The sequence below is a fragment of the Antedon bifida genome, chromosome 3 (genome assembly GCF_963402885.1).
Source record: "Antedon bifida chromosome 3, ecAntBifi1.1, whole genome shotgun sequence".
NCBI lineage: Eukaryota > Metazoa > Echinodermata > Crinoidea > Comatulida > Antedonidae > Antedon > Antedon bifida.
The window spans coordinates 34,225,684-34,240,624 of record NC_136228.1 but is presented as its reverse complement, the minus strand read 5'-3'; the positions used below and the strand labels follow the sequence as shown (position 1 = coordinate 34,240,624).

The 14,941-nt window shown below is 31.8% G+C and overlaps 1 protein-coding gene across 2 annotated transcripts; it reads right to left on the bottom strand.

The window, feature by feature from the left end:
* Positions 1–4,651: 4,651 nt before the first annotated feature.
* LOC144838005 (PWWP domain-containing protein 2A-like) lies at positions 4,652–14,548 on the bottom strand. Of its 2 annotated transcripts, none has more exons than XM_078693340.1 (3): positions 14,376–14,548; positions 12,738–14,097; positions 4,652–5,654 (listed from the first exon to the last, which is right to left on the bottom strand). In XM_078693340.1, the coding sequence occupies exons 1-2, from the start codon at positions 14,519–14,521 to the stop codon at positions 12,744–12,746; spliced, it is 1,500 nt and encodes a 499-aa protein (XP_078549466.1). In that variant the 5' UTR covers positions 14,522–14,548; the 3' UTR covers positions 4,652–5,654; positions 12,738–12,743. The 2 variants fall into 2 exon arrangements, with proteins under 2 accessions (XP_078549466.1, XP_078549467.1); XM_078693341.1 differs by having other exon boundaries at positions 12,738–14,094.
* Between the last annotated feature and the right edge of the window lie 393 nt (positions 14,549–14,941).

Sequence of the window (14,941 nt, the reverse complement as noted above, 5' to 3'; positions counted from 1 at the left end):
AATCCCTGTACTATAGTACAGGAATTTTTTCGAAAAATGGCCAAAATATCCACTTTTTAAAATTCAATAATTATGCGATAATATTGCCATATATGCGCATATATTGCATTATCTTCATCTTATAGAGCCATAGTATCTAGTTATGTGAACAAATAAAAGGGTCGAAATTTGCCCATTTTTCGAAAATTTCCCTGTACTATAGTACAGGAATTTTTTCAAAAAATGGCCAAAATATCCACTTTTTAAAAATCAATAATTATGCGATAATATTGCTATATATGCGCATATATTGCATTATTATCAACTTATAGTGCCATAGTAACTAGTTATGTAAAAAAATATAAGGGTCGAAATTTGCCCATTTTTTGAAAAAATCCCTGTACTATAGTACAGGAATTTTTTCGAAAAATGGCCAAAATATCCACTTTTTAAAATTCAATAATTATGCGATAATATTGCCATATATGCGCATATATTGCATTATCTTCATCTTATAGAGCCATAGTATCTAGTTATGTGAACAAATAAAAGGGTCGAAATTTGCCCATTTTTCGAAAATTTCCCTGTACTATAGTACAGGAATTTTTTCAAAAAATGGCCAAAATATCCACTTTTTAAAATTCAATAATTATGAGATAATATTGCCATATATGCGCATATATTGCATTATCTTCATCTTATAGTGCCATAGTATCTAGTTATGTCAACAAATAAAAGGGTCGAAATTTGCCTATTTTTTTAAAATTTCCCTGTACTATAGTACAGGAATTTTTTCAAAAAATGGCCAAAATATCCACTTTTTAAAATTCAATAATTATGCAATAATATTGCTATATATGCGCATATATTGCATTATTATCAACTTATAGTGCCATAGTAACTAGTTATGTAAAAAAATAAAAGGGTCGAAATTTGCCCATTTTTTGAAAAAATCCCTGTATATAATATATAATACAGGAATTTTTTCGAAAAATGGCCAAAATATCCACTTTTTAAAATTCAATAATTATGCGATAATATTGCCATATATGCGCATATATTGCATTATCTTCATCTTATAGAGCCATAGTATCTAGTTATGTGAACAAATAAAAGGGTCGAAATTTGCCCATTTTTCGAAAATTTCCCTGTACTATAGTACAGGAATTTTTTCAAAAAATGGCCAAAATATCCACTTTTTAAAATTCAATAATTATGCGATAATATTGCCATATATGCGCATATATTGCATTATCTTCATCTTATAGAGCCATAGTATCTAGTTATGTGAACAAATAAAAGGGTCGAAATTTGCCCATTTTTCGAAAATTTCCCTGTACTATAGTACAGGAATTTTTTCAAAAAATGGCCAATATATCCACTTTTTAAAAATCAATTATGCGATAATATTGCTATATATGTGCATATATTGCAATATTATCAACTTATAGTGCCATAGTAACTAGTTATGTCAAAAAAATAAAAGGGTCAAAATTTGGTAATTTTTCGAAAATTTCCCTGTACTGTACTATAGTACAGGGATTTTTTCGAAAAATTTCCAAAATATCCACTTTTTAAAAATCAATAATTATGCGATAATATTGCCATATATGCGCATATATTGCATTATCTTCATCCTATAGTGCCATAGTATCTAGTTATGTCAACAAATAAAAGGGTCGAAATTTGCCCATTGTTTGAAAATTTCCTTGTACTATGTCAAAAAATAAATCAATCATCATCATCATATTCACATACTTTAAATATTTAATAATATTCATCCTTATCAAGTTAATTCATCCTCATTATCAAATACTTAGAGTCAGAAAACAAACAATTGTGTACAAAACAAGGGCTTTATTAACATGTATGAAAACATTTTTCTGTTTTTATTTTGTAACTTGGCTAACTATTAGCCAAAAGTTCATGAGAAATGTCACTCATAATAAAATTCAAATTATTAAAAGTCTAACTCTAAAAAGTCTATCAGTAAATTAAATAAAAAAAGCTTCATAACCGTAGCATCTTTGCCTACATTTCTAGTTGAGCTAATCAAATAATAAGGTCTATAACTAAATATCAACACAATGTAACATTAACAACATTGTGTCATTAACAACATTGTGTAACTGTTTGAAAGTTGAATAAGTGCTAGGAAGGTTTGCCGTACATCATGCGTTTCCGAACGGAAATATGGTTGAGAAATTCAAAACGTTTGCGTTCTTATGCTACAACCTGGAGAACGCGATTATAAAATAAACATTTACAACCTATTATGCATAATAAATAATCAATAACATTATGGGCAAATAGAAGCCACAACACGATACTCAATTCACACAAATGTAACAAAATATAACATATTGTTACATCTCGCACCATGGACCTAACTACAGGTCCATGCTCACATGCTAGTTTTTACGGTGAAAACTAAACACTGTGCAAAAAACAAATTTATTTTAAAAAGTTGCATGTATTCATTACAGACCTGGCTTAGTAAAGATTACACACTTGGTACGAACATGTGCTTATTTTATTTGGAACAAAAATCACTTTCCTTTTCGTACCGAGGTAACAAGCTGTTACAGTCTGTAACATCTTTTACGTGTGAATCGAGTATAAGACTTTATGTTAACAGAGAGTAATACCAGGGAAGAGTGACATTACACTCTTCTATGGTAATATACACTATTTTCAGGTATAAACTCTCCATTACATTACATTACTAATTTAATGTAGCGCTATTAGAATGAAATCATTATCAAAAACGCTGTACATTGAAATTATGTCCCATAAACTTGTTGGAAAAGAAACGTTTTTAGTTGACGCTTAAAACTATCAAAGTTAGTTTCAGACAGAATTGACACTGGAAGATATTTCCATAACAGTGGACCTGAGACGCCAAAAGCCTGTCAGCAAAGGTTCTCCTGGTTGTTGCGGGAACTTCTAGCTTACATGGATCGACGACCGACCACATGCCAGATCTGCTCTTCATTAATTTCACTTGATCACAAATGTTATTTTATCAAAAACAGTATTATTAATGGGTTTAAACATTTCCCCTTGAGAATATTATCCGGTATTTTACAACGGAATATTTTCTGTATTGCTGAACGCATTTGTATTTGTATCATCTGTATCTACTGTAGTATTAGAAAGAATATTACAGAAAAATTTATTTGTATTACTGGATATGACGCAATCACTTGATGACTTTAAATGCCAGAAAAAAATACAAAGTGAAAATATATAAAACCTGAAACATCCATATAAAGTAGAACATTGTGTTGGTGTATATGAATATTTTAAGTTAAGTAGTATACAATTTACTCATTGTTCTTTCTCTTAAAAAAGGTACTATAGTGATGAGTAATTTACACACAAGAGTTTACTAATCATGACTCATGTATGTAAAGTGTTGTCTAGTCACAATTTGTTTTCTCATTTTACAATTGTGTTTTCTACAAATCTAAATTAAATCAACTGAAGCTTCCATTATACAAACTACTGTATTTAACATAAATATTTAAAAACTATAAAATCTAATTTGAAAAAATAAAACCTAATTTATACTTTGCTTAACAAAATAAAATAAATACAAACTGAATTTTTGGGGGAAAAAGATTGTCAAACGTTTGCAATAAAGATAAAAAACCGTATTCAAAACTCACACTTAAGTGAGATTTTTTCCTAAATACTTCCTATAGTTGTATACACTTAGGCTCTGTCTACACTATCAAACTAGTCTGACAAAAAAAGTGTGATGTGCACAAATATGGTAGTGATATGACGTCATTGTGTCCATATATGGGAACATCACATATTTTTTTTTCACGTTTGATAGTTTGATAGAGTGTAGACAGAGCTTTAGATAGGATATTTTGTAACATTTTACTTTAGCCTTAACAATGAATGGTGAATACAGCAACTGGTTCTTTTAGGACTGTACTGGCAAATTAAAAGTAAACTAAATAATCGAAAAGGAGAATCACATCTGTTCTATAATTACAGGACAAATATTGTAGTCACAATAATACACATTGTTGTGTTATAACAATGTTGATAAAAAGCTGTTAAACCATTAATCTGTAGGAAACCAGCAACATGGAAATAAATCAAGGAGCCTACATGAAGTTAGGTCACATATTCATTATTGTAATACAATACAATACTAAACTTGGTTCCAACGCATTGGGATCTGAGGGGAGGAAACATTGGATACCCAATTTGGTTCCAACGCATTGGGATCTGAGGGGAGGAAACATTGGATACCCAATTTGGTTCCAATGCATTGGGATCTGAGGGGAGGAAACATTGGATACCCAATTTGGTTCCAACGCATTGGGATCTGAGGGGAGGAAACATTGGATACCCAATTTGGTTCAATGAATTGGGATCTGAGGGGAAAAACATTGGATACCCAATTTGTTTCAATGAATTGGAGTCAGAGGGGAGAAAACATTGGATACCCAATTTGTTTCAATGAATTGGAGTCAGAGGGGAGAAAACATTGGATACCCAATTTGGTTCAATGAATTGGAGTCGGAGGGCAGAAGACATTGGATACCCAATTTGGTTCCATGAATTGTAGTCAGAGGGGAGAAGACATTGGAACAGGAATGTCAACAGTATAATTAGCATATATTTACATTATTTACTATCAAATAACACATTGAGTTATCGTTTAATTTAATACAAAATAATGGCATTTAAATACACCTATGTCTACTATATTACAGTATATTACACTAAGAGTTGAAACCAACTCAAATCTTGGCACCATTAGCAGTTTATATACAATGGAAATTGGCATTAACCACAAAGATAAAAAAAACCATTTATACACCCCTTATCTCACAATGGTAGTGTCCATTGTGAATGGTTTATGTTCTTATTCTATTGTTTGTCACAAAAAGAAAAAAAAAACTCTTTTGATATTTATATGCCAGGTTATGCATGTGGGAACATTTTGTATAAAAACTATATTGTAATTGTATAGAACTTGTTACTATTAACCCAAAAAGGTATGAATAAAGTCATATACTGTACATATTAAATTGATTGAGTGCCAAAATATTAATATATTAAGTAGAATGTATTAGAATAACAACCCGAAAGTTCAATCATTACTCCACGGTTCAATGGATCGGAATTAACTGTAGTGTTTTATAATTTACTTAAATTTATTTGAATTTGGCTTCATTTATTTCCTTCTTGACGCAACAATATTAAAAGTGTCACATTATGTTATGTACATATTGCGACAAATGTATTGTAGATCAAAAGAATTTTTACTATAAGAAATTGTTTTATCAAGTAAGACAAAAAACCTCCATGCAGAGGACTTGATGAGCTGATCCCTGAGTGACCTTTAACCTTATCGTTTCATGCATATATTAATAGGTGGTTAGTGTATGCCTATTGGCTAGCAAGCTGTTAACATGGTTTGCTGTTAACACTTGGGTACTAAAGCTAACTGTGGTATTCCTTTCTCAAGGCCAACCTAGCCATTGGCTGTTGTAGGCCTTTTTGAAGACTTGGAAGGTTTTAGAATGTTTGTAGAGTAATGCCAAATATCTGAATCAATGAATGTCTTTTCCTTTGGTTTTAATCATATGGTATTCTGTCTTGTCCCTGAGATGCTGATGAATATTAATATATAGGTTTCTCCAAAACTAAAAGATATAAAAATTGCATTTGGTTATATAGTTTATGTGTGTCAAAGCCTCACATTTATATATACTGATTTGTACTATAAAAATACAAATTCATTCATAACAATAGATATTTACAAAAAACAAAATGTTATTGCAATACTGTAATGTAACAATTATTCATTTTAGTAAAAAGAGCCAGTGCGAAACTGACCAAATACTGCACACCGTTTCATTTTTAGCCCATGAAAAATATAAGGGAAGTTAATATAAAATATACAAAACACACTAAAATTATTCGTAGTTCAAGACATAACTGATCACCATGCTAGAAACAGCACTGAAAAAAAAGTGGATTTATGAATGATAAGAAAACTGTACGATAATTTCCATTGCTTGTTCAGTGCTAGACGACGTGGTCCTCTTAAATTTCTGTTTTTATAATGTTAATTCATTATTCATTCGTATGAATTAGAATAAATAAGTATAAAAAAAAGAAGAAAATACAAGAATTAATGATATCCGAATCTGAAAATAAAAGCAAAAACTCATGAAAATATAGTATATACATATATATGTAGACATACTATACATGCTTCTCTATGCGTTTGTATTCATGTACAGTACTGTACATACTTCTCTGTAAATGCATAATTCATGTTCAACTTCTTTGTGTGAAATCAGTAGGCCTATGTGAATATATATCAATGTTTGGTATTTATGTGTTTTCACAATGCAGGTTAAAACGCGCATGTCATTACAACATACAACATTACAGTAACTTTACTAGAAACAATATTCATGGGGACAGAGTGAACCATAAACATGGATTAGTTTCAAGCTTTTGCCATTGTAAAGCTCTGTCTACACTATAAAACTTTATGTGACAAACAAAATGTGGACATGATGATGTCATATCACTACCATATTTGGGCACATCACAGTATGTTTTGTCAAACTACTTTGATAGTTTAGACAGAGCTTTATTCCTCATTCTGGTTCTACTGGGAATTTTGGGAGGATTTTTATATACAGTATAGCATTTTTATGAAAATTGAGACATACACTATTTAAATTTAGAATTTAAAAACTTATAATAATTTATAATGTGTTTAAAATAAAACAAAGGGCAGGTTGAAAATTATTAAATTTAATACATAAAACATATATTAAAAAGTGTGTATTAATGTAAATGGTGTTTTAAAATATGTGTTATATGATAAAATCCTACGGTACTTATTCTTTGCTAATAGTCTATACTGTTTCCTTGAATGGATTGTAGTGCTGTGGCTCACCCTACTGTATAGACAGATTTCAAACTCGGCCTGGAAAAGAAAGATAACGATAAGCCATTATTTTTTTATTACAGTAACTAAAGCTCTGTCTACACTATAAAACTAGTTTGACAAAAAAAAAGTGTAATGTGCCTAAATATGGTAGAAATATTCCCAAATATGGTAGTGATGATATCATCATGTCTATATATGGGCACATCACATTTTTTTGTCACATCAAGTTTGATTGTGTAGTCAGACTCCGAGCTTTAATCTGATCCGTATATATATAAATTGACAAATTAAGAATTTATTATATTTGAAAGGTTTACAAAAATTAAAGGTCATTATACGGAAATGAAATAGTTTGTAAGCTTTAAATTATTTTCCACTTGTGTCCTAAATGTTTAGTTTAAATAAAACTATAGTTAATGTTAGGAACTAAAGACTGCTGATTCCCTTGACCCTCTTGTAATGGTACATATTCATTCTTGTTAACCTGAAAAAAAAAAACAAAAAAAAAACGGATAAAGATTATTAAATACATAATTATGATAGCTGAGTGGTTAAGACACTCGACTATCGTACAGAAAGTCCCGCGTTCAATTCACGATAAGAACAACTCCCAGTCTACTCAGCCTTTGTGAATGAGTACTGTTTTGTACTTGGTTGAAAAATACTAGGTAAGGAAAGGAACACAGGCTAGGCTTGCTATAGTAGTACAACTACAACAAGGTCTACTCATTCCCCACATTCAGAAAGAATAGGACACATCTTTGCTCAATTATATTATAATAATATAACGCCATGTGACCCACAACCGTCTAATCAAATAACAAGAATATTATGTTATACATGTATTAAATACTAGTTAGCTTTTTGAAATGCTTATTAGTACTACCGACTGAAACAATATGACTATGAGATCAGAGAAAAAAATGTTATAATTTTATTTGATCGATTTAAAAAACTAGAGGGCACTCCAATAGTGCATAATACCGTCTAATGTAAAATCCCCATACATAAAATTTCCCTACAATATATATATTTTTTTATTTTTGTGACTTAATGCTGTGTGTGATTAGGCTAATTTCACTACAGCCTTGTTATCAGTAAAATAGACATGAGTAGTGTTTGGGATTCTAAAAAAATTGTTAGTGGTTGGACACCCAGTTGGCATTGGTACTAAAAAAAACTACAAGGGCGTCGGTTCAGGAGAACCAGCGACACAAAAACCCCACCAGCCCGAAGAGGAGATATGGCTGTGTATCTTGTATCATGATGAGTACAACTACTAATTCCCCTATGGAAGGCCTTGGTGCACTGTATCTCACCTGCAATGCCCCTACGATCCTCTAGGTCATGGAACAACTAGAACTAGAACAAAATTGTGTCACGCTTTTAATTTTGAGCTCACAATCATATAATATTTCAGATATTTATGGTTTTGTTTTGAATATCATGCATGAACGAGTTTTTAAAGCAAGCATGTGCTAAAGAAGTGAAGACGGATTTATCTTTTGTATTAAAATACGCAGCCTGATCATTGTTTACATGGAGAAGAACACAAAGAGAGCCCTGCAGCCTTTGTGCCTCAGCTCAGCTGCTCATAGTTAAGCATGAATGAAACTTTAAATTAAGAATTTTATCAGGAAGCCATTCTGGGTTTAAATGGCAGGACTTTTAAGTAAAAATGTTTGTGCATGAAACAATTCCAATCATTTTTATCAATAGCTGTACAGTAGGCCTATATGTACTGTACAATATAGTTGTAAACGGAGTGAAATAAATTAAACTACTGTATTTATTTGAATGGTTTTTAGGGAGGCTTTTACTCGAGGCGTTTATTCGAGAAAGGCGTTAATTTTTTTGGGTGTAATCAAATAAATTCTATCTTAATATGAAAAACACGATTAATATCAAGAAGTGAAAGTAAACATTTAATCAAAATGCTCGGTCAATTGTAGATCATGTCAATCAATGAATTATATTACAAATACATTACAAAATGTGTTGTAATACAATATGTGAGTATATAATGCATGTGACGGGGAATTTATTTGAGGGAAAAAATAATGTCCCTAGGGCGTGGCTTTATTTGAACAAATACGGTATATATCCAAAATGCATTCTAGTCCTATCGACTTATGTTGTAGGCTACAATTTTCATTTCTATAATGCCTACTTAGTTATTCTTCTGTTGAGCTATGCACAGGTACATATATACTGTACTATATATCTATATAAATTTCATCTACACCTGTCAATGTCATTGTAACCCATATATGATATGATATGATATTTCTTAATATGCAGGAAATGATTTCGCCAGTGTAGCATAGCAAAAAGCTATACCAAAACAACCTTATTGCTACACATTTCTAAAATTGTATAGCGTCCACCTATGTACAATATCGCAGTGAATGGATGGTTTGTACCAGGGTGGGTTACAACAGGCATGTTTTTAAATTGTGATTCAAACCAGGATTTAACTGGGCATAATTATACCATGGAGGTATGAAACCTTCATATTGTACCTGAAACCTCAATTTAGTCTAGGCCAATTACTGCTGAGTACTCAAGTGATTACTCTACCACAAGACATTCCAAAATACTGAGTAATCAAGCAACAAGGTTAATGACTTTAAACTACAATAATGTGCATCTATCATGTGGGCGGATTTCATTATCAGTTGTTTTACTTGTGATTTGCTAATTAAGCACAGGGCTGTTATTATTATTGACATTTTTGTTAGTCACAATTTATCTCTAAAATGATGAAATGATATATACCATACGTACACTACAGTTGTTAAATATGTGGGGTTTTCTTTTCAAAGCAATGATTAAAATTGAATACATGCGAGTCTTGGAGATGAGTTACAGTGAATCTAGAAGAATTAGACATTACTGAATACCACAAGAAAAGCCGATGAATGAAAAGTTCAAGTTTGATCTGGACGAAACCGTGTCTATGCCGCAATGGTAGCGCGTCTGTCTCCAGATCAGAAAGTGCATGTTCAAATCATGTTGGGGTCATAAAGTCTATCGCCAAACTTTAAAGTTTTTTTAAGATTTTAGGAATCAAGTACAACTAATATCTAAAATCAAATAACCCAAGTGTTATACACAAATTTACTCACAGCCATTGGTTTTTGTTCTCACTTGAATTGCACTAAAAATCATGCCTAAATACAAATACTTTGCAGTCACTGTTAAATTATTTTTCCTTATTATTAGAATTTCACCTTCTAAAGTTGTGATTAATCAATACATAGAGAAATCTTAATTAAATCAGGGTTTGGGTTGATAAGAGATTAATAAAATATTCAACTAGAATTGCTCACAGTTTATGTGGATGAAATTTACCAAAATAGACATTTAATGTACTCAAAATGTCTAACCAAAATGTGTTTCAAACAAGTTTACAAATAAAGAATAGAATGGAGAGAACATTGTCATAAGAGGGCACATCTTTAACTACACAACATTAGTTGCACCACTCAATCATGAGGATGGATCCAAGTATGTATAGAACATTCTAGCAAGGATATAATATGTTATTATATTCCACAACACTGAATTTACTAACTAAAAAGAAACTAAAAAATGAACAAAGAAAACATTGACTCAAGTTGATCAAGTTCACATTGAACACACACGATGAATGATGATCAGGTCACAGACATATTATTTGGATTTTTTTTTCTCAACAAAATTCAATACAGCTAAAAATAGGATACTGAATTCTATATGAAAAGATAGGTTATATAGTTGGAAAATCTATAAACGTACCCTTTGGGAATTTGTTAAATGCTATGCCAACTGTACCATTCAGTTTAATTTGATTTGTAGATATTTTATACCTTTAGGTCAAATAAACCAATAAAAGTTGACCATTAATATTCATATTATATACTATGTTACAGTAGCTTGATGTGTAATGCATTGGATTCTACTCTACTGCAGCAGGAAATGCAAGCACACCACATAACCACGAAAAGGATGGATCGCAGAGACTAACTCTTGGCAAACAGCCAAGATAGTATGGTAATATGTTGCAGAAAAAGATTTAATTTTCCTACAAAGCTAGACATTCTGTATTTTATTTCTTTTTTAAATCGGGTTTATAGAGTAACAAGATTAATAGCAATTAAGAAAATTTTTCAAATGCTATAAAACTATGATCATATTATTACTGAATTAGGAGGGGAAGTCTACATTCTGTGAGTCAAAAGCTAAAATACAGCCTTTATTACGTTAACCAACCGCTAAAAATGACGACCACCCCGTCACCTATTTACACTATTACAAAATCATGTTTAGACAAATCCTTAAAATCAATGGCATTATTACAGACATACGTTGATTATGGTTACAATAGCTATGAAGCCTACCTTGTATTTCTTGGCTCTCTCAAAATTCTCATCTCAGTTTCTTTCCTGAAAATTGAATAACAATATTTTTATTATATGACTAGAATTCCCAACAACAATTTTGGCAAAATAACCAATTACATTTTAAACAATTGTTTTCATAATTATAATATTCCTACAGACCAAGTAAATAAAATCCCAAACGATGTTTTTAAAAACTGTTTGTATAATTCTTATCTGTTCTTATCATAATTTATCTTTTTGTGCGGAGACAAAATACCAAAAAGGGTCAACAACCATAGCAGACATGAGGGAATTCCATTTACATCCAGTACATATTACTTGAAACTTTGTACTGTAGTAAAAAATTAGATGAAAAATTAAGTTCTGTTGCTTAAAAATAAGCTTGAAAGTGGGTTTGTTCCTTTTCTTTTTTAGGAAAATTTCAAATTTCTTGTTGCTATAGTGATTTTAACAATTAATTGGTTGATGGGAGGTACTCAATAAGAAAAAACAACTACTTACTAAATTGTTAAGCTCATCCAAACATCAGAAGATAAATAAAAAGTGAATAATATGAATGCACAGTCAACTTGTCCAACAATTTTCAATCTGTTATACTGAATGCTAAAACAAGTTTCACAATTCCTGGATGATATTGTTATATCTAAACTAAATCTTATAAAAAAATAATTAACTCTCATTCTATAGTAATGACCTGTGAAAAAAAGATAATATAATTTGATTTATTTAAATGCACAACTGAAGCGCCGTTAACTAAGAGAAGAATTCTATGATTGATTAATAAAAATGTACAAATAATACAGTATGCCATTGGTTGTTTGAAACAATACATCGACTGCAAGTTTCAAATTTAATTTTCACGAAAAGACCTGAAAAATACAGTATGAACATGTGATTAAAATGATCTATAAAAAATAAAAGTTATTGAAAAAGACATTATCGGTAAAAATTAATTACATGCTGTAGAATAGGGAGCGTTCGATCTGCAATGACAAAGGGCATATGCATGTCATTGGCTCTTGTCTGGACTTAGATTCTGCTAAAAAAAAATTGCAGAGGGATCGAGCATCGAGGGAACACATCCCAATGTCACGTCATGTGCACAATAAAATAACATAACTTATAATAATAATAGCATTTATCATGAGGAACCTACTGTAATGGTACAAAGTAAACATTTGACTAAAATATGATGTTTGTAAAAAAAATTATTATGGCATCGAAAGAGGTTAATACAGTCAACTCTCCTAATACTGGACTCTCTGAAAACCAGAAACTCTCCAAAAACCAAAATTCATTTATACCATTAGAAACGCATTGCGAATACCAGACTTTCCAGAAAACCAGACAAATTAGGCCAGCCCAAAGGTGTCTGGTATTGGGAGAGTTTACTGTATATTCAATTCATTGAACAGTGTAAACATACAAACCTAAGATCACGGTTGCAGAGCAGACGTTTCAAACATGGTGTTAAGAGCTCGTACTTCAGGTGTCAAAGCAAGTGCCTCTGTGTTTGCCATCTTCACTGCTTCTTTGTAAACGCCTCGTCTTTTCTTATCGAACCTAGACTTGTAATATTGAAGAAAAGGAAACAGTTTTTCGACGTTGATGTACGATATCGTGTTGGCCGCAAACCACTTGATTAGCGCTTCTTGGTTGACGACCGTCCCGTTGTCTTGGCGGCTTACGTTCATTCTGACAACTCGTCCTGGCCACCATGGGAACCCGATAATCTTTCCCCATATGACATCACCTATACACATTATACGTCCGTCACCCAACACAACCCGCGTGATATTCTTTTTATGAACGTTGACTTTGACGCGTGATGGAGTCTTTCCGTCCGATTTATCTGAATCAATTTCGATTTCTTCTACATCTGATTCAGAATCATCAGAATCGAAATCATAAACATTAACATTTTGTGCAATTATTTTGCCATTTAATTTTAAGTTCGTACTTCCATTTCCGTTCATTTTCTTTGGAGCAGTTTTCGGAGTTCTATTTTCAACCGGTTTCTTTGAAGTTTCATCTGAAATTGAGTTTTTACCTGTCAATTTTGTTGACACGATTTCCTTTTTCGTTGATTTCTTACAAACGTCTTTTATTAACCCATTTCGTTTTACAACTTTACCAATATTTTTACTCTTTGCCAATTTATTAACGCCACAAATGTTTTGCTTGTTATTCGGTTTTAGTTTTGTGGTTTTCTCATTTGCTTTTGACTTCGCTTTTTTTAAAACAGTTTTTGCTCGTTCTAATTTATTTTGCTTTGATGTTTTTACAAATTGACTTAGTGGAAGGCTTACAATAATGTCCTTTTTCTCTTTCTTTGGTGCTGCATATGATATTTTTATTACTTGTTTTTCGTTACATATTGTATGCGTCTCTATAGAGTCGCTTTTCTTCTTTTTATTTGCAGTAAAGTCATTATCGGTCTTGCGTTTCATAGGTTTTACAAGTTTCATTGGACTTGGAATGTCTTTCAAACTATGTTTACAGCGACTACACAAAATGTTTCTTGGACGTAACCTAAAAGGTCGCGTTCTTGTACTCATTCGTTGTTTCGGATCGCTGCTGCAATTTCGTTTGGGAGACATTAAAAGAGGTCTTGGAGGTGGAAGAGGCAAGTTCTGATGGTACGTTTGTCTGTAGGCTAAAGTTGTGTGACCCTCAGTGGCTTTTGGTACGCTGGATTCCAGAGCCGATGTCATCGACTTCTCTTCATCACTTTGAGTAGCTGGATTGACTGGTGCTGTAATTGGTGGAGTCACTCCAATCGGACCACTGCTGGGACGTCAAAAGGAATATAATTATTAGAATATATATACAAAATCACATAATAATATAATCAATCAATTCTGGATTTTCATTCATTTCACACTTAGTCTTACCAAACAAAGCTAGGCCTACCAATACCATAGGCCACACTCTAGACAGGGAGGCGAGCACTACTAGCAGGCTAACTAGGCTAGCCTTCTACTGATGTACTATCTATATAGCTCAGCTAGGCCTACACACTCATAACAGAATGACACCAAAAAAAACAAATTAACTTTTTTGAATACCTTTTCAGTGCATCGATCAAAACACCCCGAAATACTCGATCTCCATGCCTCAGGCACACAACAAGAACATCATTTAATGAATCTTCAACTTCTGCAAGATATACTGTGCCTTTTTGTGGAGCTTGTTTACTGTCTTCGGTGGCCATTTTCCCGAAAGTAGGCCTCCTCCGCTATCTACACCACACACCACAACAACCGTACGAAATGAAGAAAGCTTGTGGTGGTGTACGAGTGTGGAAGTAGAAAGTGTGGAATTTGTACGCATGCGCATTATGAAAGGGTGCTATTGTAAATTTGATGGGGTATAGTGCTTTTGATAACCTTTATTTAAATAATCTGTATTATTATTATATAGGCCTAGTGCAGTATTACTATTAACAGTTTTACTTTTTCTAAATTTAAAATGTTTTTAATTTTGTTTTATGTGATTATAAATAATGGCATCCATAAAAAACTTATTGTTTGTACTGTATTGTGTTTTTGTTTTTGATTTTTTATGTTAAAAAGTCCTTTTCTTTCGATGTTTTCGACGTATGCTTTTAGCTAAACTTTTTCTTCTGTATTTG